Source organism: Psittacula echo, assembly GCF_963264785.1.
Source record: "Psittacula echo genome assembly, chromosome: 12".
Lineage (NCBI taxonomy): Eukaryota > Metazoa > Chordata > Aves > Psittaciformes > Psittacidae > Psittacula > Psittacula echo.
Genome location: NC_137747.1, coordinates 5,845,557 through 5,871,221, shown reverse-complemented (window position 1 = coordinate 5,871,221; position 25,665 = coordinate 5,845,557). Strand labels below are relative to the sequence as shown.

Here is a 25,665-nt window from a genome sequence, read left to right as displayed (position 1 = left end):
GAGGATAAACTAGTAAAGTGGAAGATCAGCAGCGCTGTGCTTCAGGGTATTGACTGTAAATGGTTATTAAATCTGTCACATCCCAAAATCTTCAGTCTCTGTATGGTGTTACTGGCATTGCTGCCTGCTGGGGCACAACAGAGGCCAGCTGCTGCTCCAGGGACAGGGAACTGAGCAAGGCGGATGGCAGGGTCACTGTGGTAAGGTCCAGCTAGAGCTCAGATCGCCAGGCAAGGTCTGAGATCAAGCTCGGATGCCAGCCAGCAGGTCAGGTCCAGGCAGCAGCTGGAGACCTGCACTGCTGCAGCGCAGCGTAGACAGGTTATGGTGAGGCTGACATGGTGGGTCATGGGAGGGGGGGTCCAGGGGAGGTTGGTCAAGGCCAGTAAAGCCTGGTGGTACCCTCAAGACCATGCTACTTCTTGAAATTCATGGCTAAATGGGTTGAACATCACCAGTCCTGTGAGAAACTCAGCTGCATCCAATGGACTTCCTGTTCCCTCCACCCCCTGGTTAATTCCTGCCACTTGTGAAATTCCTCTCCTACAGCCAGTTAGAAGATCAAGGGTGACTGCCCAGCGGGAGAACTGGAAGGGGAACTGGAGGAACCTGTGTCTGCTCCAGGGTAGGATTTGCTAACTGTCTGTCACAGCCTATATCAGTGGGAGCCAGGAGCATCCATAGCTTGTGGTGGACGTGCTGTGCTCAGACCATCTTATGGTGGTGCCAGGTAAGAAAAACCCCTTGGCATTTGCAGGCTCTGAGCTGGGATCTCATAATAGGGCCTTTTCTTTGTTGGATTCAATAGGCCTTTGATATGTCCTACAGGGGTTTATGCTGGGAGATGGTTGAAAGGGAGGGGACCATCCTCCAGAGTCTCTTTCTCACTCCTTTGTCAGGTTTGTACTTGTACCCAACTTGATTTCTGTCTTGCTATCTTACAGTGTCTCGCTCTGTGCCCTGGCAAGGTGATGGACAGCAGAGCAGAGATGGAGGTTGTGAGAAGCACAAAGGGGAATACCGCTGGGGAGGTCAGCGTCCACGTGGTCACCACCGAGAGCACTGTGCAGAGCACCCACCTGCCAACAACTGCCTTCATCATACCAGGTATGCAGACTTGTCCTCCCTGGGGCCTCCCCAGGCTTCTCTGCCTACACAGATACCTCACGCTCCTTGTATATGTGTGCTCTTTCCAAACCTTGGGAGGTAAAGCCATGTTGCTGTTGCCATTTTAGAGGTTCTCGGTGCCTATCCCATGTCACTTGGCTGATCAAAGCCTCTTGAGTTTTAAACCAAACCCCTGATGTCTGGGGCCCTTTGCCAGTGCAGCACAGTGTGCTGTGTGCCTGCTCTGCAGGGCATTTGGGCTCCCAGGTTGCTGCATTATCACAGAATTGTAGAATATCTCAAGTTGGAAGGGGCCCATAAGGATCACTGAGTCCAACTTCCTGCTCCCTGCAGGATTACCTAAAACTGAACCACAGGACTGAGAGCATCATCCAGACACTCCTTGAGCTGTGACAGGCTTGGTGCCATGATCACTGCCCTAGCGCTGACCACCTTTCCAGTGAAGAATCTTTTCCTTATGTCCAACCTGAGCTTCCTCTGATGCAGCTTCATTCCATTTCTTCATGTCTTATTGCTGGTCACCAGAGAGATCAGCACCTCTCTGTGCTGCCCCCTGTGAGGGAGGTGTAGATTGTGATGAGGCCTCCCCTCAGCCTTCTCTCTCCAAGCCAAGTGACCTCAGCCACACTTCCTAAGTCTTGCCCTCAAGACCTTGGTCACCTCCTCTGGACACACTCCAGTAGTTTGATGTCCTTCTTCTACTGAGGACCCAAACCTGCGCACAGGACTTGAGCTGGTGCCACAGCAGTGCTGTGCAGAGTGGGACAGTCGCCTCCCCAGACCTGCTTGTGGTGCTATGCTGGTGCACCCAGAGCGTGGCTCGGCTGCCAGGGCACACTGCTGACTCCTGTTCAACTTGCCATCACCCCAGACCCCCATATCTCTTTCCATGGGGTTGCTCTCTTCCTCTCTTCCCCTAGTTTGTACATATAACCAGGATTACCTCGTCCTGGGTGCAGAATCTGACACTTGCTGTGTTCTGTGTATGCCTCTGGTTGTTTGTTTCCTTTCTTCTCTTCTCAAGCAAATGCCACTACCATCAGCCTTCCCACGAGCACCTTAGAAATCCAGCGATTCCCCCGGGAGCCACAGAGAAGCACAGGGGCCGAGAGGCCAGAGAGGGGAGCAGGGAGCGAGCCCATCACAGCTACTGTCATTCCTCAGATCAGCGGGGTGCAGACCTGCAGCACAGTCCGTGTGCTGGAGTGGAAAGATGGGGTGGCTACTTTGCCTGGGAGTAACCTGCGGGTAAGTGTAGCCCTGGGCCACTGTGTTTGTCGCTCCTCACCACTTCCCTCAGCTGCTTGCTTTTGTAAGTGGCAGTCCCCAGCTTATGCAGGCAGGGACCACCAGCCAGCTGGAGGAACCCTTGGCTGTTCCGGCTCTTTGAGGCTCTTGTGCCCCATCACTATGCCCCTGCCATCTTGTGACCTTAGCAGAGAAAGCAAATACATGGTGCCTGGGGTGCTGCAGCAGGTCTGCCCTGCACAGGGAGTCAGAGGACTGCTGCTTGCTGTGCAGGGCATCTTTCCTTTCCAAGCTGTGCCGGGAAGTTGGCTCTCACCAAGCTCCTGCACTCACTCTGGGAACAGTGGCCTTATGCTCACCAGACATCCTTCAGCTATCCACATACCCCTCATGCTGCCTGCTGGTGCTGGTCTCACCCAAGGCAGGCAGTGTGCTTGCCCTGGCAGGCTCAGAGGCCAGCAACAGACTGCAGGGAGTGGCAGCAGTATAGGAGACTTTAGTGCTGTGCTTGCCTCTACTATAGAATCATAGAATGGTTTGGGTTGGAAGGGACCTTAAAGATCATCTAAGAGCTGTCCTGTTGTTGGAGACGCTACTGACTCAGCCATGTCCCTCTTATTCTCACAGCTCATATGCACCCGTTAGCTATCAAATTGCATTTCTATCCTCCTTGTTAACTGTTCTTCCTTATTTTTTGGTTCAATGATATAGTTCCGAATTAATGAGTACGGGACGCTGAAGGTGGTGAGTGCTGATAAGATGCCTCCAGTGGAAGCTGTAAAGGAGGGTCACACAGAGAAGGATGGGGACCCAGAGGTGGCACCCAGCAGCAGGGACAATCCTACTGTTGCTCAGGGTAAGGGTGGCACTTGTGGCTTGGGTACCATCATTCAGCAGGCGCTGGCTGGTGTAGGCCCTGAGTGAGGCACATGTCTCCTGCTTCCTGCTCTTTCCTTTGCTGCACCTTGTGCCTCACTGCTTCTCTTCTCTCTGACTCAGATGCACCAGAGCAGACCAAGCTTCCAACAGCAGAAAGCATGTGCCACTGTGATACCTGTGGCCGCAGGCACATGTCAGATGGAGCCCGGGAAGGCAGAGGCTTCTGCAGCGAGCACTGTCACCAGCAGTTTAAAGAGAGGTAAAGAAAGGAGAGTCTGCTCCATGTAGGGTCATATCTATCCATCTGTCTGCTCTCCCTCCCCTGGTCTACATGCTCCAGCAAGGGATGAAGAGGGGAACCCACTTATTCCCCTCTTCCCTGTAGGCAGAGTGCCCTGGCTGCAATATAGGGGGGTGAAGACTTGTCTCAGGGACAACAGGAAGCACAGGAGCCAGATTTTCTCCTGCTCAATTTGTGGCCTCATAAATATGTATGTGGTTGAGCAGGAGGTTGCTGCAGTGGGTGCTTGCAGGCAGAGTAGCAGTGGGGAAGCGTGGGTCACAAAGGCATTTCCACTGCTTACTAATGTGTGACTCCTGGGACTTGTTTTACGGCATATTTCTGTGGCTCTGATGAAGCTTAGAGCCCTGCTACAAAACTAGATCACTTCTGGTCCATCCTGGGTTCAGGTTTCTGACACCCGTGTGTGTGAGGATGATTCTGTTCTGTACCCTGGTTCTAACCTCATGCCAACTTGTGTGCTGAAAGGAGTGCATGCATTAGTCGGGAGGGATTGGGAGCATGTGTGAGTAAGAAGTGGGGTGACAAGGATTATCCAGCAGCCAGTCCCTTACTGACACCCCAGCCGTACCACCGTGCCGTAGTGGTTTACTCTCCCTTACTCCATGCAGGTCTGTCATTGTGGAAAACTCTGCCAGCAGCACCAATGCCACTGAAATCCTCAAGCCAGTGAAGAAACGAAAGAGGAAGGATTACCAGAGCCCTTCGGAGGAAGAATATGAATCAGAGCAAATGGTAGGAAGAGGGCAGGGTAGGTGTGTGTGCACACATGCTGATGTCAAGGGTGCATCACGGGCCACCCCTCTGTGTACTGCATGTGTACACAGTTCTCATCAATGTCTTTCAGTGCTATGTTAGCTACATGTGAAGGAGGAAACCTTTTGGCTGTTAATGACAAAAAGACTTGAACGTGTGGATCATCAGAGCTAGACACTTGGTGGGCTGTTGGGCAGTGCTAGACATGTCCTGGTTGGGCTGTAGGTATAGAGAGCGCTCAACTGCTCTCTTGAGTCTGGGTCACCAAAGTAAGTGTTGAAGTAAGAGTATGTGTCTGTGTGATGTGTATCCTGGAGAAGGGACAGTGCCTTTGACAAGGCAGGGAAACTCTGCAGATCCACTCCGGTTGTGATTGCTACCCGTCAGCATGAATATCGGCTCCCATCATCAGATCCTCTTGGCTGCCCATTTCTGGGCCAAGCATCAGTAAAATCGTGGACATTGCAAAGGCACAGTATGGCCTTTGGCACTGGTCTGAGGGTGCAAAACACAGCACAAACCTGCGTGCAGACCTCCAGCATGATGGGTTTCTGTTTTGTCTGCTCTCATGTCTAGGAGGAAAAGCAGGAAGAGAGGAAAAACTCTACTGAGGACTCTGCCATCAGCAACCCAGAGGCTGACACGTGGAACGGGAGCCAGCATGGTATGCAGGGCTGGGCGGGCGGTGGGGTCAATGCTCCCACCACAGCTGTGGGGTCCTTCTGTGGGTCTGGGACAGCATTTTGATGCTCCAGCAAAGTCAAACACCCAGTGCAACATGTTCCTGAAGGCTTGTAAGCTCCTCTGCTTGCTTGATCCTGCTCTTTCTGTCTCTTTCCGTTTCTCTCCTTTCCTGTCTTTCTCTCCATGGGAAGGGTGCACCCTTACAGATACAGCTGTGTCTTCTTCAGGCATTGGGCCGTACTGTACAGTGCTCTCTGGTCCCTCCCCTTGGGAGCTGAATTCATTACATGCTCATGGGTACAGTGTTTGTTCCAAGAGGCACTATCCTGAGCGATAACATGACTGAGCCACATCTGGCTTTGACTCCCTCTTTGGATGGTCTTGTGGGGAGCTTCCCTCATGTAATCAGGAGCTCACAAGTTTGAGAGCTGCTCCTGTAGGTCTGGTGCTGCTGAAGGCTTGTCTCATCTCATGGGGATCTATTCCTGGACCATATCAGAGGAGATCTCAAATGCAGAGCTGTTGACACAGAGGGGAAGCAGACAAGCTGAGGATGCAGCATTTGCTTCGTTGGTTTTATCCCTGTGGTGCAATGGGATGAGGGGGAAGGAAAAATTGGGAAAATACTAAGAATAGACATTTATGGGAAACCTTTTGTCTGTGAATAGTGAAAGGTCATGTTCAAAGTGATTTTAAAATGAAACTGTTCCAGCTTCATACTCCTCTCCATAGCCAAATGAAGGGGCAATAGCAGGGGCCGGATGTTGTTAACCCCTCATGTTACACTGAGTTAGCCTCTATTAAAAAGAGATTTCATAGTCACTTGCTGGGTCCTTTTCTCTACAGTCTGAGCCCTGAGCATGAGCGTTCCCTGCTGCATACAAGTAAGCAATGCTGAGCCTGGTTATTTCAGCATTACTCTCTTCTATGAGAAGTACATCAGCAAACAAAATACATACCTGGATGCTTCAGTGTAGCAGTCTCTGTGTGTGCTCTGTCTCCAGGTGTGTTTGTCATTCTCCAGAAGCACAGATCTTGTACTTACAGATTCCCCTAACATGCCTGCCACTCTTTTCAAAGTCCTACAGAACAACGAAGATGTACATGGGGCAATGGGTTCAAGCTTAAACAGGGGAAATTCAGGTCAGTTATAAGGAAGAAACTCTTTACTGTGTGGGTGGTGAGGCTCTGACTCAGGTTGTCCTAAGAAGTGGTAAATGCTCCATTCCTGGCAGTGTTCAAGGCCAGGTTGGACAGAACCTTGGGCAACATGGTCTAGTGTGAGGTGTCCCTGCCCATAGCAGGGGGTTGGAACTGAATGATCTTAAGGTCCTTTTCAACCCAAACGAGTCTATGATTCTATGTTTGTCACTCTTAAGTATTAGCAAAGCATCTGGGTTAATAACCTTGCTCAGTAAAGCTCAGCTTTAATTTCTCCCACAAGTTTCCCATTTTTTCCACCTCTATTTCCCCTAAGCCCAAGGGAGGAAGGAGTTGGGTTTTCCCTTGTATTTCTGGCCTGCCTTACCCAAGGTTGTCTGTCATGGCTGACCTGTAGCTGTGAATTACTCAGTGCTGGGATAGGCACAGCACTCCTGGAGTCCCTTCAGGTGCTACAAAGCAGGGAAAGAAAGTGGCTGGAGACTTGGGTGGTCTCATGTGCCTTGGGCACGGCCTTTGTAGCTTCCCCAAAGGGGTCAATGGAATGAAGGGTCACCTCCTGCCTATAGAGATGATGCTGTCTTTTCATGAATACCAGATAAGTAAATGCATCTCTAGAGCATCAGTGTGGCCTTGGTGTGCCAAGAGGGGCTCAGGTGGTTGTCTCAGAGCAGAGGATAGCAGAGCTGGTGCCTCTGGAGTGCTGGTGGGAGGTGAGCCCACTGCTGGTTTGACTGGGTAGATGCCCCTTGCAGTGGGGAGTGATTCGAAGACCTCTGCATGGATCCTACTGACTATCCCAAATCCATCAGTGCCATGGTCAGATGGACTGGCTGGAGGAGGAGTGGTTGCAGAGGTGTCCTAATGCTTTGCACAGAATGGCTTGTCCCTCAGGTTCCTTAGGTGCCTTACTAGAGTGAAAGAGGACATTTGGGTCATGGGGCCCTATGTAAGAGAAGGCCTCTTGGGTCTGTCCCTCCATGGTTTGCTGTAGAAAGGGGCCTGTAGGATGGTGCTGAGCTTTACAGGGATGCAGGACTGTGCATGAGAGCAGGATGTGGCCCCAGCAGGACCTGCCCTGCACACTGCTCCGAGGCAGGCAGGGCCAGGGGCTGGAGCAGACCCTCAGCAGCGCCTCTTGTGTGTGCGTTTGTGCTGCGCTCAGGTGCCAGTGAGGAGAAGAAAGAAGGCTGGTCTTGGGCGTCCTACTTGGAGGAGCAGAAAGCTGTCGCTGCCCCTTTAAATCTCTTCCAGGATGTGAGTTGGGATTTTCCTGTCTTTTTCCTTCTTTCATCTTCTCTTCTCTTTGCCTGTTTTTTTTCCCACCCCTCTTCCTTCTCCTCTCTCCCTTGCTTCCCTGTTTTGCGGGACTCTGAGCAATAAGCAAGCTCCCATCTTCACCTGTAGGTGACCAATCAGCCTCCAGTTTTGATTGCCCTGGGTCCCACTCCCCAGCAGGTGCCGTCTCCCATCCCAAGCACCCCACATTTGTCTAGGACATCCCTGTGGCTTTGGCAGGGTGGTGGGGCCTTTCCAGCTCTTCCTCAGCCACATGTCAGCTCTCCTGAGGCCACATTGCTGCACTGCACCCCTGCTCCCAGGCTTCTGATAGCCAGGGTAGAAGAGGAGCCAGGCCCATGTCCCTGTCTCCCCGGGGACACCCTGCCCTGCCAGTAGCAAGAGACACAAACCCACAAGGAGGTGGAAGAATGTGGTTTTCTACAGGAAAAGAGTTAAAATTTGGATGGCAACATAACTTGTGGCCCACAATTTCTTGGTCCCAGCAGCTCCCATTGCCTGATGGGTGTTCCTTGGGATGGTTCTACCTGTGTCATTTCTTACATTGTAGTTTCTTTTGTTTCCAGTACCAAATAGCTTCCCAGCACAAGAATGGCTTTAAAGTGGGGATGAAGCTGGAAGGAATTGACCCACAGCACCCATCTATGTACTTCATCCTGACAGTGGCTGAGGTAAGTCACTTGTGGGTCCTTTAGTCAAAATCCCTGCACCAGCATCTACCCCAGGTGCAGAAAAGGTAATCCTTGCACTTGCTGGACACAGCACGGTGCCCCACCGTGGCATTTACACGCCAGCCTGAGCTTCCCTTCTCAGGGCTTGCTTGTGGTGGCTTTACTCTTGCCTTGTTCCATGCTGGACACCTTTTGGGACTGGCATGTGCCTCCTAATTTGGGCACTGGCTTATGATTGACTCTTTGCTTCCCTAAATGTTACGCTGAGATACAGGAGAAGAGGTGCATGCAATGCTCAGCCAGGGACAGCAGGAGGTTTCCATGGTCCTTTCCCTTTCCTGCCCTCCCTGCTGGTAGGTGTGTGGTTTCCGAATGCGCCTCCACTTCGATGGCTACTCGGAGTGCCATGATTTCTGGCTGAATGCTGACTCCCCTGATATCCACCCCGCTGGCTGGTTTGAGGAGACTGGGCACAAACTCCAGCCCCCGAAAGGTAAGGAGTTAGCACGTCTCAGTTGGTGGGTCCTGTTGAAGGAGGTGGATGAGTAGTGGGCCCCTAAATGTAGAGCTGGAGATGGGGCCTATGGGGGGATGCTGCTGTACTGGGGGGTTTTCACAGGACCACCTTTCAGGCACCCATCATGCTAAAGGCCTGCTTGCTCCCATTCTTGGGCAAAGCCCTGTCACCCTGGATGTCCCAGTGCCAGGCTGGAGCCAGCAGCTGTGCCCCAGGGCAGATGGGACTGATGCTCTCCAGGGAGGAGCTGAGCTCTGCATTTCCAGTGTACATTTCCTAGCACCCCTCCTGAATCAAACATTGGGCCACAGGTTTTGGGTTTCCCAGGGCTGCCCACAGCAGGACACAGTTGGCAGGGTGAGGGCGGGCGGGTTGCGGATGACCAGGCTCAGCCTGATGACCACTTGGGTGCTCTCTGTGAACTTGCTGCTCTCATTTCTCTTCTTGAGGGGTTGTAGGTTATAAGGAAGAAGAATTCAGCTGGACAAACTACCTGAAGATAACAAAGGCTCAGGCAGCTCCTAAGCATCTCTTCATGGTCCGAAATGCTGTGAGTAGAAGCTTCTCCTTCCTGCCAGGTTCGGGTGTGACTTCTTCCCCTCCAGCTGAGCAGGATCCCTCTGCCAGTGCAGGGCTTTTCTCTGTCCACCCCACACTTTTCAAGCCCACAGTGCAGGGGGCCAGAGAATGTACTGCTGGCATTGCTCAATGAGATGTGGCACGTTTGGCTGCTGCAGATCTATAGCTTGGGTACTAGTTTGGTGTGCCCAAAACTGGCATTGTTTCATCCAGGACAGGTAAATTTGTTGCAAAAGTAGTGGTGAGGAGGAGTAACCATTACTCTCAACAATTGTTTTGCCCCAGACCCCTCAGTTAATGTTTTCTAAGTAGAATTCTTTTGTCTCTGTTTTGTGTGTTCATTGTTTCTGTCTCTGCCTTTCTTTTTCATATGGCAGCTTGGGCAAGGAAAGTGGGAATACAGCAGGGTGCAAAATGCTAATGGTTTCTTTGTCAGCTGCAGAGGAAACTCAGCCTTACTGATAAATCAGCCTCTCCATGTTATTTATTGTGTCTAAACCTCCTGTTCATTGCTGCAACAATCCCACTAGTGTGTGGGAGGCAGCATTTTGCACAGATTTTGGACCCAAGAAATAAAGGCAAAGTAGGGTGAAGGTCCCATCCCAGCTCCTCCTGATAAGCCTAGGACATTGCTTGCTGCTAACACTGGAGGTTCATGACTACAACAAGTCCTTTGTGAATTGGTATAAGTTGGAGACTTTTTTCCTCTGGGAGGTTACTGCTTATTGAAGATCCTGAGAGTGTGAAGATTTCTTTTCCTCTTTCTTTGCCTGGCCAAGCTGAGTTACCCTCTGCCTCTTCTCTTGCATGCACAGCAGAGCACTGCCCTTCTGGAATCCTAAGTGGTCCTAGTCCTGCTTGGAGGCCAGGGAGAGTTTGGCAGGTGCCTGCTTGCAGTGAGCGAGGGAAGTGGTGAGGAGGGCGCTGGGACCATGGCTCTGAAAGAAACCTCTATTCCCCCAGCACGAGGCTTCCCCAGGCTTTGAGGTGGGCATGAAGCTGGAAGCTGTTGACCGCATGAACCCTTCCCTCATCTGTGTTGCCACAGTGACTGATGTGGTGGACAATCGCTTTTTGGTGCACTTTGACAACTGGGATGATACTTACGACTACTGGTAAGTGCACAGAGGCTTCTGGGTGCCAGTGCTGGGAGACGCTGCCACTGCTTCAGCAGGAGTGATGGGGTGCTTGGGAAAGAATGGGACAATCCCAACATGCTGCTGCACAGGTCACCAGTGAAGCAGAGAGTCACCCTTCTGGGGGACAGACCTCCTGTGACATTGCCATAGCCCTTTAGTTAATGTGGGGCAAAGTCAGGCATGATCACATGCTGTGGGCTCACCCTGAAATCCTCTTGGGAGGTAGAGAGCAATATAGAGACTGAAGACCTTATCTTAAAGGAGCTCCTGCATCTGTAGGCCAGGGGATTGTGGCCAGGGTGGGGAAGTGTCCCAATTGAGGCTGCTTAAGGCCAATTAAAATGGCCAGTTAGCACAATCAGGATTCTGAGAGCAGCTCATTTCCTTTGGCTGGAGTCCTCTGAGCTCTTCTTGCCCTGAGGCTGCAGCAGTTTCTGTCCCCAGCTGCTCTTCACTCGGTGGTGCTGGGCAGCTCCCTGCGCTGTCCTAGGGCAGACCTGCGAAGCAGCAGTACGTGAGTGTGCTCTGACCTACTGGGAGCCATGACCAGGACAAGAGCCCCCCCAGATTCCTCAGCTCTCACCACTCCAAGCTCTAAAAGGCATGGCCTGTCTCCCCACCTGCAGCAAGTGGTTGCTGTTCCCTGGGTAGCTCTTCTGCAGGGCTTGAAACCAGGGCATGTTCATGTGCTGCCCCTCTGAGCTGATGTTCTCTTGCCCTAGTCCTTGCCTTGCAGGGTCTGTAGTTCCCTGGGTCACTTGGGGACAAGGATGCTATAGAAGACCTTGACTTATGCAGGGGGTTTTGCTGGTGGTGTAGACCTAGGGGTGCACCAGGTGGCCTGCCCTGGGCCCCTGCCCATGCTGTCTGTGCTGAGCCAGGTACCTCAGCCCTGTGTAAGAGTTTGGGTTTGTGTTCTAGGTGTGACCCCAGCAGTCCATACATCCACCCCGTTGGATGGTGTCAGGAGCATGGCAAACCCCTCACACCTCCTCAAGGTGAGTAAGTGGCCTGGGAGCACAGCCCTCAGTGGTGCATAGCCCTGGGGACAGGCTTCCAGGGTGACACATGGAACTTCGGGGCCTTTGCTTGTCTGCAGGCCCAGGCAGTTTCCTTCAGCAAGGCCACAGCCATGCTCCTGCCAAGGCTCCTGCACACATGTTTGCATGGTTGTCTTGGACCAAGTGCAGACACAAGGAGGACCCAAACTGTCTGTCCAGGCCCAGATGCTTCCATATACCCTGGATTTCATTGTCCATGAGAAAACAGTAGCATTTCTTGATGTCTCTCAGGTTCCCATGAATCTGGCTCAGACTTGGTTGGTCAAAAGCAGTAGGATGTTCTGGGATACTTGCTGTCTTCCTGCAACATTCACCTTCTGTATCTTCCCTGCTTTTAGATTATCCTGACCCTGACAACTTCACCTGGGAAAAGTACCTAAAGGAAACTGGAGCATCTGCTGTTCCAGCTTGGGCCTTTAAAGTGGTGAGTGCCACATCATCTACTGCACTGTGCCTAGGCAGAGATTTGGGTTTTCTTTGCTGTCAGATCTTTACCTTTATGAAAATCAAGTAATGTTCAGGATGCTCCTGCTGCAGGCCTGAGGTTCAGATCTACACTCAAGTTCAGAAGTCAGGGCTATCCTGTGCAAACAGTTCTTGGAAAAATGGGAAGTATGACCATGCCCTCAGCTAGACAGGAGCTGGGTGGTGAGGAAATCATTTAGGCTTCCTTGATAGTTGTTGTCTCTAACTCCAGCAACAGCAGCTGTGACCAGACAAGTGAGGCTGCAAGATAGAGCCCCAAAATGTGTCTTGGAGACCTTCCTCTCTTGGGCACAGCTTTCACATCTTGTTAAAACACAGCTCATATCCAGGAGGCCTGTAGCCACTCTCTCCTGTTGCCACTGTGACCTGGGCCGGCTCTCACTGGGATAGACCAGGGCTGGGAGCTGGGCTTGAGGAGTGCTCACTGCTGGGAAGGCTGCCGAGAGGCGCAGGAGCTGGAAGCATGGCCCTGCTCCCAACTGACCTGGGTTCTTCCTGGCCCTAGCGTCCACCCCACGGCTTCCTGGTCAACATGAAGCTGGAGGCAGTGGACAGGAGGACTCCGTCCTTCATCCGAGTGGCCAGTGTGGAGGATGTGGAAGATCACAGGATAAAGGTGGGTGTTGGAGTATCAGTGCTGAGCCTGTGTCCAAGTACTGTGCTGGCTTGATGCTACCCTTCCCACCTCACTGCCAGTTCCAGTAGCAGACCGTGTGGGGGTCTGTGGAAGTACAATGTGTGGAAGTTGGCAGGTCCCAGTGCCTGGCTCCAGGAATGGAGGAGAGCCTTGTGCTGCAGTTCAGCTCACAGTATCACAGTATGTTAGAGATTGGAAGGGACCTCAAAAGATCATCTAGTCCAATCCCCCTGCTGGAGCAGGAATACTTAGATAAGGTTACACAAAACAGCTCTACCCTGCTGCTTGCTGTCAGCTTGGAAGGCTCCAGAATTCCTCAGGGAGGTGCCCTGAGGTTTGAAGGGTGACCCCTCTACTTATCTCTCCCCAGATCCATTTTGATGGCTGGAGTCATGTCTATGATTTCTGGATTGATGCAGATCATCCGGACATCCACCCCATAGGCTGGTGCTCAAAAACTGGACACCCACTGCAGCCTCCTCTCAGTAAGTCCTGTACCTGGCTCAGTCCCTCATGGCCAGGGCCCAAGTGTGCCAGATCCCCACTCTCACCATCACCTGCCCATGCACAGAAATGGCCCAGGGACGGGCAAGAAGGAAGGGCTTTTCTGTGGAGTTGTCAGTTGGAAAACTCCTCCCTGTCTGGGGCAGGCAGGGAGCCCATAGCCCTGGCTCTGCCTGGGGCTGCAGCCATGGCAGTCTCTCTTCTGTTTCTGCTCCTGGTCTAGGGCCAAAGGAACCAGCCTCCTCTGCCCATGGGGGCTGCCCAACGCTGGGCTGCAAGAGCATCCCTCACACCAAGAGCTCCAAGTACAGCTTTCACCACAGGTGAGCTCCCCAGTGTGGCTCAGAGGGGCACAGCTTCCCTTATGGCCCTTCCTCTGCTTTTCCATACCCACTACCCCCACCAGCAAGCCAGCCCTTCATGGCACCCACCCCATACCTGGCTCTGCTCCATGCTTAGGGTCAGCCCTTGCTCTCCACAGGCCAGGCCTCAAAGCAGCCTGGAGCCTGTGGCTGGTATAACTCCTGTGAGCTCCTGCTCCACGCCTGTCCTGTGTCCCCAGAGCCCCTGGGGGTGCTCTATGTGCCCATCTACCTGTGGGACTATGTCGGTAACAGTGCCTTTAAGATGCTGTTCACTGATACCAGCTTCAAGGAGATGTGCCTCCCACCCCTCACGGATGCCTTTCACTGTGAGTTTGTGAGCTTGGGAAGTCCTGAGAAAGGAGCAGTGCATCTCCCTCAGCTCAGTCAGTCACTTGAGGCCTTTTCCAGGGGAAACCAGGCACAGTGTTTTGCCAACCCCAGTACAGCAGGCTGCTGTCAAGAGGAGCGAGTATGGTGGAGGATCTGTGAGGATGGGGAAGGCAGATCTGGCCCCCAGAGGCTTCCCTACTGGCCACACTCATGACATTTTCTTCCTCCTCACTCTCATCTATATGCTTGTGGGGGCAAGGAAGGGAGGATCAGCACTGGTGACTTGCACACGGTCGCTCTGACAGCAGTGGAGAAGGCGGGATGGGTGTTTGTACCTGGAGGTGCTGGGTGTGCCCATGCACCCAGCACCCTTACACTGGGACTTTGTTCACCACATCTTTACTCTGCCTTCTATGACCAGGGCTACAGCTTCCCATGCTTAGGGGCGAAGGGGTGCCCTGACTGCTGCTCTGAGCCTGGTCCAATGCTTGCCTCCCATCTGTCCTCTAGGAAGTGCCCCACGCCGGGATGCGATGGGTCAGGACATGTGACTGGGAGATTCACAGCCCATTACTGCCTCTCAGGATGCCCGCTGGCAGAGAAGAACCAGGGCAGGCTGAAAGCAGACTTGTCCGACAGTGAGGCCTCAGCTCGCAAGAGGAACCTCATTGGCTTCTCTCAGCGAAAGAAGTCTCGGCACCATGGGAGGTAGGGGCAGTTCTGGTGAGCCCCGCCAGCAGCACAGGGCCTCTGTGCTGCCGCTGCCATCGCTGGGAGAGATGGCCAAGCTGTTGAGGCTCCTTGACCACAGCGAGCACGGTTGCTGGTAGCTGGTGTTTGTCTTCCCAGCTCTGTTGGGCACCTCTCTTGGTTTTTCTTCCCGTGTTTTGTGTCTTTAGCTGTCAACCCTTTGGGTCAGGGTCCAAGAGGTAATTCTTGCTCCCACTGCCAAGGCATTGCTCTGTGCGGTGTGGAGGAGAGCCCTCGGGCCAGTCCAAACCCAGTTGGAAATCAGTCTTCCTGTCTCTTTAGAGGGCGACCTCCAAAGTACCGGAAGATCCAGCAGGAAGACTTCCAGAGTAAGTACTGTCCTCTCCGCAGTGCCATTGCAGAGGTAGGGCTCAAAGAGCTGGGGTGGTGGCTGTTGGAGGCAGGTCTCCCTTGGCTCACTCAGTCAGACCTCACACAGGTCAGCACCATTGAGGAGCTTGTGGTCAACTACCAAAGTTGACCATCTGACAGAGATCATCCCTGCCTGTTACCAGAGCTCTGCTTGGTCCCTCTCCAAGGCTTGTAGGATAGGATTGGATGAGATGTTCTTGTCCTATGTTGGATCACATCTTGCACTTTTGTTGGCAGCTATTTCTTCAGACAATATGCACCAGTCACTCTTCATGTCTGCGCTGTCTGCACACCCCGACCGCTCCCTCTCACTCTGCTGGGAGCAGCACTGCAAACTCCTGCCTGGGGTGGCCGGCATCACAGCAGCCACAGTGGCCAAGTGGACCATCGATGAGGTAAGATGGTTTTAAAGACTGTGTGCTGGCTCCTAACCCACTGGCATGGCTGGGAGCACTCTGCCTGGCTATGCAGCTCTATGGTACATCCACCAGGCATAGATGGGCTTCAGCAGCTACTTCTCTGGGCTGTCGAGCAAATGCTGTGGCATTTGCTGCTTTAGGGCTGGAGGAGGCCGCTTCCTCTGCCCTGGTGCAAGGGTGATCTCTAGGGATGGGAGCGTGCTGCACCTGCAGCCTTTGCCCTAACAGCCACGTGTTACCTTACAGGGGACAAAATGCCTCTGTGGAAGTGAGGGTGTGGGGTCATGGGAGGTCTCCAGCCAGAAACATTGCTTCTGTCTTGACGTTTTTCTGTGTTTATTCCAAGGTCTTTAGCTTTGTTCAGACTCTGACTGGTTGTGAGGACCAAGCCAAGCTCTTCAAGGATGAGGTGAGAAGTGCTGGAGGATGAGTGCAGGTGGGCAAGGACGGCTGTTTGCCAACAGGGCAGGGAGGAATTGGCCAGTGACCCTCCTGCCCTGTTCTCCTGGCATGGGTGAGGGAGGGCACCTCTGAGGAGGCTCAGGTGGGTGAGCAGGAGGAGGATCAGGATTCCCTCATGATCACCTCCTGAGGAAAGCTCCTCGTTCCTCACCCATTCATCCTTCCCCATCTGCATCCTCTCAATGCATTTGCACAGCAGTTAGGTGCATTGCTGTCTGTCAGCCAGTTTCATTGTTATTAGACCCCTCTGTGGGCAGACACACAGAGAAGCTGCTTTCCAACATGTGCAGTGCACCCAGGGCAGGCTGATCCTGGGCACACTGGGTACAGCAAGTATCCCAGCCTAGTAGTAAATGCTTCCTGTGCTCAGGCCTGCAAAGCTGAGCTGGGGGCAGCCTGCATACTTGCCAGGATCTGGAGCAGGGGATGGATGGATGTTTGCCCAGACCAGCTTGTGTGCTGGCTGTGTGCTGTGCAGACAGCAGAAGCCCGAGCTGTCTGCAGTGTGAGCTCCCAGGGCAGCCCCTGAAAGGGCTTTTTCTCCCCTGTGCCCTGTTCCTGGACACACAAGCTCTGATCTGTCTGGGGCAGCAGCATGCGAGTGCTGTGGGTAGCCCCTGCACTACTCCCTGGGATCATCTGTGGTACCTGGCTGAGGGTGAGTGTGACTGTGCATGTCCCCAGGTTGTGCCCGTGCTGTCCCCAGGAGGTCACAGTCTGGGTTTTCGGTGAGTGCCTTTGTCCCTGCTCTCTTCCCCAGATGATCGATGGCGAGGCCTTCCTCCTGCTGACGCAGGCTGACATCGTCAAGATTATGAGTGTCAAGCTGGGCCCCGCACTCAAGATCTACAATGCCATCCTCATGTTCAAGAATGCTGATGACACCTTAAAGTGACTTTTCTTCACCCAGCTGGGACCCTCTCTTAGCACCAGTGCTGCCAAACTGGTCAGGACAGAGATTCCCCCTGACCGACCACCTCTTGTCATGTCCTGCTCATGTCCTCTTGGGTGCCGCATCTCTGCTCTCCCACCAGTCCATCTCCCATCCTCTCCTCTCCACTCCACACTGCCCTTCTCCTCCAGTGCCGGGCAAAGGCTGGCCTCAAGCCTCGGGGGGGGGGCCTGCAGGGCAGAGGGTTGATGTGGGACTGGCCTCTCTTAGTGTGACAGCAGCACCCGGTGTCCTGCTGTGACTGCACTGATTCAGGGCAGTGGTGAGGGACAGCAGAGCAGTGTGGAGGGTGTAGCAGCTGGGGCTGACACCAGCAGTCAAATCACCCAGGTAAGGGAAGGACTGACTGCCTCCATATGTCCTTGCACCTGTTTAAGGGCCGGCCTTGGCTTTGCTGAGCAGCTGAGAGAGGTTTTCATTTTTTACCCCAGTGTGTTCCTCTGGGGGGGCTTGTGCTGACATCATTTCCAAGGGACACTCTCAAGGAGCTTCTGCTCACTTTGCCTTTGTCTCTGAATTCTTTTGACTTTCCCATTCTAAGGCCAGATGATGACTTTGCTTTGCTCCTTCACTGCACTGGGAACCAGTGGCCCAACTCTTGCCCCTTCCAAGGAGCACCATGTCCTGGCTGCTGCTCTGCCTACAACCAGTGTCTCTGTTTTATTCCTCTTTACGGTAATGCAGCACTCCAGGGGCCCACAGGGCTTGGGTTGGTGAGTGCAGAGCAAGCTTTATTTCCTGTTGGGCTTCAGGCTGTCTTGGCTAGCACATCTCTGGGAGAAAGGATGCTTGGTTAACTTGTTCCCCTTGCAGCAATTAGAAAACGCTCTGCAAAGGAGATTTGGACCCTCTTTGTTCCATGTGTTGGGAACAAGGCCCTTTCTAGAGCAGAGACAGCTGCCAAGGACAAGCAGCATCCATTCCTCCATAGGCACATCTGTTTCTGAAGGTGTTCCTGAGTTGTCTGACTCAATCCTGCCAAGCCACCTTCTCCCCCTATTTTGCCCCTCACAAGGCCCCCAGGTTTTGCTGTTTGAAGAGCAGGACCTTCTGCTGGCCCTGGATCCCTCACCTGCAGAGCTAGAAGAGATTCAGCAGTTAACTGGGTTTCTTTCTGTCCTTTCAGTAGTGTAATACCTTTTCAACAAGGGTGCAGGCACTTTGGGAATGCTGTCCCTTGTAATGGAGTCTAGGACTCCAAAGCCAGGAAAGCCTCCATGCCTGGGGGTCCTGACAGACCTACAGTGATGTGATCCGAGTCCCACATCCACTTTCTTTCCCATTCCCAAGAATGACAGTAGCAACACATTCTTTCCCCCTTTCCCAGTGCCCAAAGACAGGGATGAAGAGAACTTAGCAAGTGCACCAGCAATGTGTTTTGGAGCAGCACTGCCTTGGGAGCCACTATCACACCTGGGTCAATCTGTTCAAGGCTTCCCATGGAAATGTAGCACTATGACTCTTTGTTATTGAATATTTGGGGTCACATTTGACCTGCTCTTGAGATGTCTTGAGACGTCTGCTGCTTGCTCTTCACACAGGACTTGCAACTACTCCATGTATTTGTTTTGTCAATGCTTGGGTTTGATTTAGGCAGCTCTCCCTGTCCTTTCCTTTTGTATGTTCTTCCATCTCTTCAAGCACTGCATTGTGGCCAGCTGTGGAGAGAAGGGGAGTGGGAATAACAGCCGTGTCTCTGGCTCCCACACTCACTCCCCAAGTCACCCTTGATCCACAGTAAATGGTCCTGACATTGGTCTCTTCACTTAATGGGGAGTCTCTTTTTGGGCCACTGTGTGCTGAGGTGGAAGAAGAGGAGCCCTGGGGCCTTCAGCTGTGAGACTGTGAACAGTGCCGGGACTCTCCAGGTGGGATCTGGGATGGAACAGCTCCTTTCACAGGATGTGGTTATTGAGCTTGTGAGGAATCATCTTACAAAAGCATCCTATTCTGGCCTGCTCCACACTGTCATGCTAACTCATTCCTCCTATTGGGGAAGGGACTAAGCCCTGCCCCGGGTGCTGGGAGAGAAGATGCTACCCTGGTCCTGGATCTGAAAGCAGTGTGAAGGATGGAGAGCCTCGTGCTGCCCTGCAGAGCAGAGGTGGTGGCGAGCTCAGAAGATCCCTGCTGGAGAGGAAGAGGAGCTGAGAGCCACACCATGGCTGACCCACAAGACTGAGTACAACCACCACCATCAGCTCTTGCTCTGCTGTTGGGTGCGATAAAGCCATGCTCTGCCTGGGCACCAGCAGGAAGCTCTGCCCATGGGGTGCTGCCTTACTTGGGCTCTTCTGGCCTCCCTCTGAGTGAGCATCACAAACCAAGGTGCTCCCCTTGGCTCTGGGGCCTGGCTGTGCCGTTGGACCCCAGGTCTCTGTGCAGGGAACTGTTGCCAGGAAAACCGGCCGCACGGGAAGGGTGGTGTGAGGCCTCTGTCACACGCACTTACCCGCTGTCTCCAGCATCATTTCATCAGCCTCTCGGGCCAGCTCAGCCATTTGGATACAAAGCTTCTGGATTCATCTGGGTGAGAGTTACAGGGTTTTTAGGTGGTCAAGGGCTATTTACTGTTAAAACGTAGAACCTTGTTGTTTTCTTTAAAACCAAACCAAACCCAAAGCATTGTGTGTGTGTGTGGATGGGTGTTTGTGGAAGTACCACGACACCATTTCCCCTCCTGTCTGTGCGTCGCTGTTTTAATGTAGTGGTCTCTGTGGCTGTGGAGGCAGCAGGCTCTGGACCAGGGTCTCGGGTGCTGTATCCTCTGGGAGCAGAAGTTGTCTCTGGTCCCGGCAGGAAGTCAGGAGTTAGGTTTGCTGCACCCCTGGCCTCAGCAGCTCCTCCATCTCCTCAGAGCATTGAATGGGAGTCCCCCCTCAGGCAGCATCGAGGGCAGCTGTGACCAAGGCAGAAGCACCAAAGTTCTTCATCCTTCCCCTGTTGTCAAACCAAACTCCTCAGGGGGATGTTCACTGCCGGGTCACTGAGGCGCTGGAGAAGGACAGTGGGGCTGCGTGTGGCCGTAGCTTCCTCGCTGGGGTCTTTCTGAGTGTTGTGGCTGCAGCCAACATTGCCAAGTCAATGAAGAACTGTTCAAGTCATGGTTTTGTGGGTAGAGGCCCCCAGCCTGTGCTCCTGCTGCTCTGCTTGCTTGGGGAGATGTCCCACCACGTGCTCCAGACTCGGGCACAAAGTGTCTTTGGGGCTGCAGGTGTCTTGGGGCATGGGAGCAGTTGGAGCATCTCCCTCCGCATGGAAATGGGCAGCATCGTGGTGGTGCGAGGCCACGGTCTCCATCTCCATGAGAGCAGGCCGGAGCGTGGCCACACCAGCCTCTGCCTTCCCTTGGTGCCTTTCACGCCCATCACAGGCACTTTGAGATAAGGCAGAAACCCTCCAAATGGCCTCAGAGGGTTGAGAGAGATTTTGCAGCGGCAAAGCTGGGGCTGTGAGCGCAGCTAAGGGCGAGGAGGAGGGAGCTGGCAGAGGAATGTGACTCAGCCACTTCTGTTCCTCACTCAGCCGCTGGGAGGGGAGGGCAGGTGCCGGGGGCTGCAGCCTTGCTACTTCCTCCAATCCACCCCTTTCCTCTGCGGCCGGTGGCTGCCCGTCCCTGCGGAGGCACAGGGAAGGTGCAGGGGGCAGGAGCAGGGTTCTGGCAGCAGAAACTTTTTTGCACTTTCATTCATTTTGCACTTGTTTTTTAATTTCCTTCCTCCCCCCGCCCCCCCATTTTTGAGTTTTGTGTTTTCATAACGAAACTGCTTCTGTTGTAGCCAGTGAAGCTCTTCTGGAACTTTGTGTCCTGAGTATAAAGAGGTTTAAAGGTCCTATATATATAAATTTATAGCTGTCTCAAAGTAAATTTATATATATAGAGGACGGCGTGATGTGTTTCGTCAGTGTTTTAAAGTAATAAACGACTGTGAGCAGTGGAAATCTCTGCAGCCGAACACTGGTTATTCAGCCCTGGTGACAGAAGGAAAGGGACAGAAGCACTCACACCGCAGGGAGGGCTCACCCCCTGCCATGGAGTCTCCCTCTCCCGTCCTGCCCCATGTCCCCGCATGCAGCCAGTGAGGAGCAGTGATTTATCCCGCTGTGAGGAGATGCTGGAGCAATCCCAGTGATCCCGTCCTGGTCCCAGTCACAGGGAGCTCTGGGCGCAGGGAGCAGCGTGGGGGCCACCTCTCCCCACAGGCGAAATGCACCGGAGGCTGTGCCTGTCCTCGGCCACGATGAGCCCCAGCAGGACCAGGACAGCGGCGCCCAGGACCAGGCGCCCCACGTTGCTCCAGGTGTAATCTGCAGGGGGCAGGAAGGGACAGTCACTGCGGACCCCAACAAGGGAGCTGTCAGACCAAAGGAGCCCTCCCATAGGGGCAACAGGGGACCCAAGGGGACAGAAGGGGCACACGTGGGGCTCCCAGGGCAGACAGACACCATGGGCAAGAGGACAGTGCTGGGTTAAAGAGGGATAAAGGGTTCACAGGGAGCCACAAGGGCTCTACCTCGCTTGGACAACCCCTACCCACAGCCTCTTACCTGCCCCCGCCCCCCGTGGCACCAGTGACACAGAGTGGGACAAAGACATGGAGCTGGCCCTCACCCACCCGTGCTCAGCCAGACGGTGCCACTGTGACAAGATGGACAACTGTTGTTGGGACCCTTGCCCCAGCCCTGTGCCATCTGTAGGGTCTCTGAGGAATTGGCAAGGTTTGCACACGTCTGAAGGAAGCTGTAATCCTCTGCTTGAACCCCTATTACACCTGCTTTCTTCCTCCACATCCTCTTTTCTAGTTCCTCCAGGATGTGGCAATGGAGGAAGAGAAGGGTCAGATGCAGCTTGGGGGATCTCTCACCTTTCACCACCAAATCCAGGCTATTGCTGACATCAGACCATTCCACCAAAGCAGCCCCGCTGTAGCACTGGCAGCTGTAGCGGCCCTCATTGCCTTTGTGCACCCGGGGGAGGTTGAAATTCTCTTGATCCTTGTGAATTAAGTCAGGGGCTTTGTCCTGGCCCTCCAGGTACAGGAAACAGCCAGCATTGGAGTGTGTGATGGTGCAGCGGAAAGTCACATAAGCTCCTGCGGCCACCTCAGGTCCCGGCAGGACAGAGAGGACAGGTCTGGGGAGACGGAACTCTGTTGGGAGAGAAGAGGGCATGAGAAGGTGTGCTGGGCTTTAACATGGTGCTGGGAGCCACCAGCATCTCCATGGCGCCTGCACCTCGCTCAGGCAGAGGTAAAGATGGTCCCCACAGACCAGGGAAGAAGGGGAAAACCCTGCCCACCATATGCATGGGGAAGCCAAGTGCATCCCTGTGTGCCCCTTAGAGCCTGACCGCACGTGAAGGGGTAACCGCACATCCCTCACCTTTCACCGTGATTTCCAGGGTCTCACTGCGAGCCAGCACAGTGCCTCCAGCCAGGTAATGGCAGCTGTAGGGCCCTGCATCCTTTCGGGTGGCGTTAGAGATGGGGAACTCAGCCCTGCCATCACGCAGCTCCTGCGTACAGAGCTGTTTGCCATCCTTGTACAGCACAACCTTCCCCTGGTCACACTGGCAGCTGCAGCAGATGGTGGTGGAGCCTCCTGGTGGGATCACCCCGGGCGGCTTCAGGAAGATGGAGATGGTGGGGGCACCTGCACAGGGACAGAGATGCTGGCTCACAGACACGAGTCCCCGTGGCGGGCCTGGAGATGCCTTCAGGCCCCATCTCCACACAGGGGTGAGCTTTGTTCCGTGGTGCTGGGGTGAGGGAGCAGAGATGTGTCCAAACTCCCCATCTACCTCCTCGTGATACTCACCGGCTGCAGCCTCGCTCTGTACCAGCAGCCAAGTGCCTGCAAGAGAAGCAGCTGTGTAACACCTCTGCGGAGTGTCCGGATGCCTCGCGTCACCCTCTGAGAGCCCACAGAGCCCCTGGCACTCACCGAAGGCCAGCACAGGGATCACGGGCAGCACCATGTCCCTCTTGGCTCCCTCTGTCCTTGGCTCAAGCACGGGAAGGCTTTGGAGGCACTGAGCAGCTTCTTGTGGGTCCTGATATCCCCCTGCTGCCACAAAGCACCTTCTGTCGCACGGCTTCTGCGGGGCTGGGATTGTTGAACTGGAACCAGGATGTCCAAGGCACCAATCCAGAGCTGGGCATCTGTGACGATGTGGTCTTAGGATCCTGCTGAGCTTAGCAGTGAAGCTCTCTGGGCTTTTCTTTTCTTTTTTGGCCCTGGTCACTTGAAGGGGAAATGGTTCCTCTCAGCCTTTGCGAAATAGGGTGATGTTTTGTAAGCAGGGCAGGGGAAGCTGCAGGATTCCTTCTGAGTCTTCGTGAGAAGGGTCCAGCAACGCGTGACACCATAAAATTGCTGTGTCAGTAAGACAGAATAAAAAGCGGATGTAGAAAGCAAGCAAATCTTAGGTCCCTTTGGAGGCAGGACACTCCCCACTCTCCTGCAGCACCGATGGACCCCATCTGTGGAGATGTCCCCAGCATCTGAAGGGACATAAAACCTTTATTCTCCCTTTTTTCTTCTCTGCCACTAAACCAGGTATTTTATTGCTCCATTTGTTGTCAGATCTTTCTCACCGAGGTCTGGGAAGCCCTCCGCACCGTGTCATGCCCCCTTCTCATGCTCAGAAGCCCTGTATGGTGCCCCCTGCCACAGCGCAGACCAGCTGGTGGAGAGTGAAAGGATTCGGGTCGTGGAACCCCAGACTGGTTTGGATTGGAAGAGACCTTGAAGCTCCTCCAGCTCCAACCCCTGCCACGGGCAGGGACCCCTTCCACTGGAGCAGGTTGCTCCAAGCCCCTGTGTCCAACCTGGCCTTGGACACTGCCAGGGATGGGGCAGCCACAGCTTCTCTGGGCACCCTGTGCCAGCGCCTCAGCACCCTCACAGGGAAGAGCTTCTGCCTGAGAGCTCATCTCAGTCTCCCCTCTGGCAGGTTAAAGCTGGTCTGGCCACAGGCTATGTCCAGATTGTGCTCTCCCCCACGGCTATGGCACAAGTTTGGTGACTCCACAGAGTGGAATAGGAAGGAATTAACTTGGCTTCCCTTTTGGCTCTTTTTGGCCTCCTCTCTTTCCATCCCACCTGCCCTATAGCGTCTCTCATTAGAGCAGGGACAGTGATACTAGCAATAATTTCTACCTGTAGGTCTGGATCACGACAGGGTCCTTACTCCCAATAACTGCTCACCCCCAGCACAGCTGGGGCCTGGCCTCCAGCCTCAGCTGCCTGCTCTGGGTTGGCCAGTGCTGTGGCCAGAGCTCCCTTTGGTGACAACGGAGGGTTAGTTGAATAGGAGAAGATGCTTTGGGTGATGTGGGAGCAGGGAAAGGGTGAGCTGTGGGACTGTTCCCCGCTGCCTGTGTCCCTGAAGATGCCTTTCTCAGTCCTCTCCTGTTCTCCCTGTCCCTACACAGTTCTTGTGCCTGGGGGATGTCCTTGGTTCATGGGGACCCAGGTCCATCGGGGACACCCTCAGAGGTGACTTGCTTCAAGCAAGGAGTCAGGTGGGTTCATGGTTACCTTTTGCCTGGGGCATGGGGAGCTGGAAGAGAGCTGCTGAGCCTTCCCTCCCATCAGTCCCACCACAGCCCTTCAACCCACGGCCACGTCTCCCCCATCGCACAGCAATCCCATCCCACAGACATGTCCCAAAGTTGTCTCCTCCAAGCTCTATCCTACAGGTACTCATCACCCCATGCTCCACTTCCTCCCTACCCCATTTCCATGTCTTCATGTTCTTCCCACTCCACTTCTATGTCCTCCATGCCCCCATCATATAGCCACATGTCAGTGTCCCCCTGACCTACAGCAATTCCAACTATATCCCCACGTGCCGTGGTGATGTGCTCCTGCTCACAGCAGTCCTACCCCATAGCTATATCCCGTGTAACTCTGTCACCCCATAGCTGTATACCCATGGGTCCCACTGCATTGGCACAGCTCCACGGCCACTTGCCCTATAGCCTTATCCCCACGGTCTTGTGGGCCACACCCCAGTGGACCCCATGCCACTGCTATGGTCTTGCATGCTCTGAATCACATTCCTGCGCCTCTTGCCCCATAACCATGCCCCTAAAGCCCTTCCCGATGGCCACGGCTCCATGGCCTCAGTCCCATAGCCATGATCCCACTGTACTCTGCGCAAAAGACATATTCCCATGAATCTCTGACCCATCGCCGTACCCCAGTAGCCCCATCCCTACAGCCATATTCCAGTGTCCCCACTGCCCCATTACCATTGTCCCCAACCCACAGCCGTACCGCTTTGCTATACCCATACTCCTATCACCCAATGGCCCCCATTCTATAGCCACACCCCCACTGCTATAGCCTAACGGTCCTTGCCCCATGGCCACATCCCCATGTATCCCACGCCACTGCCACATTCCCATATCCCTGCCCTCTCCCCCCGCACCGTATCCTCCCGGCCCCGTGTATCCCGGCCCCCCCCCGCTGCGATGTTGGAGTTAAAAGAGCCAGGAAAGGAGAGGCGGGTGCTGCGGAGAAACGAAACTGCCGGGGCTGAGCGAGAAGAGACCGCTCCCTCCCGGCAGTGCCTGTCATGAGCACGGCGCAGGCGGACGCGTGAGTGCGAGCAGCGGGACCCCGGGGGGCTATGGGGCACAGGGGGGACGGCTGGAGCCCTCCGGGGCTCACTGGGGGCTGTCGGCGGGACGGGGGGCTCAGGGGTAGGTGGGGAGACCCGAAGTGTTGCGGCGGGAGGTGGCGATTATGCGGGGCTGAAGAGAAGTTTCAGCTGCTGAGTCAGCCCGGGGAGAGACGGGGGCTTGGGGAGGTGGGGGGCATCCCTGAGGTGGTGGTTTCAGTGGGTCCTGAGAGGAGGTGGAGCCCCTGACCCCCCCAAGGAAGGGGACATCCTGGGGATCCACGGGGGTCCTGGTTACCTATGGAGCTCCCCATTCTCTCTGCTTTGCAGGCAGGC

The 25,665-nt window shown here is 54.3% G+C and overlaps 1 protein-coding gene across 1 annotated transcript; it reads left to right on the top strand.

Annotated features, from left to right (window-relative positions):
* Positions 1-595: 595 nt before the first annotated feature.
* Positions 596-20,562, top strand: L3MBTL1 (L3MBTL histone methyl-lysine binding protein 1). The gene is made up of 22 exons (XM_080628223.1): positions 596-730; positions 945-1,107; positions 2,153-2,376; positions 3,088-3,232; positions 3,376-3,514; positions 4,168-4,291; positions 4,889-4,976; positions 7,323-7,414; positions 8,023-8,127; positions 8,485-8,620; positions 9,094-9,194; positions 10,187-10,338; positions 11,284-11,360; positions 11,762-11,847; positions 12,415-12,525; positions 12,917-13,031; positions 13,274-13,373; positions 14,256-14,453; positions 14,778-14,824; positions 15,105-15,262; positions 15,633-15,695; positions 16,509-20,562. The coding sequence occupies exons 2-22, from the start codon at positions 972-974 to the stop codon at positions 16,641-16,643; spliced, it is 2,532 nt and encodes an 843-aa protein (XP_080484349.1). The 5' UTR covers positions 596-730; positions 945-971; the 3' UTR covers positions 16,644-20,562.
* The last annotated feature ends 5,103 nt before the right edge of the window (positions 20,563-25,665 follow it).

What these genes read in the sequence shown, in the direction of transcription:
- L3MBTL1 (XM_080628223.1), top strand. Translation starts at nt 972, where the DNA reads ATGGACAGCAGAGCAGAGATGGAGGTTGTGAGAAGCACAAAGGGGAAT. An exon ending in CACCAGCAGTTTAAAGAGAG is followed by an intron (nt 3,515 to 4,167) that starts GTAAAGAAAGGA and finishes TACTCCATGCAG; the next exon opens with GTCTGTCATTGTGGAAAACT. An exon ending in ACCCCTCACACCTCCTCAAG is followed by an intron (nt 11,361 to 11,761) that starts GTGAGTAAGTGG and finishes CCCTGCTTTTAG; the next exon opens with ATTATCCTGACCCTGACAAC.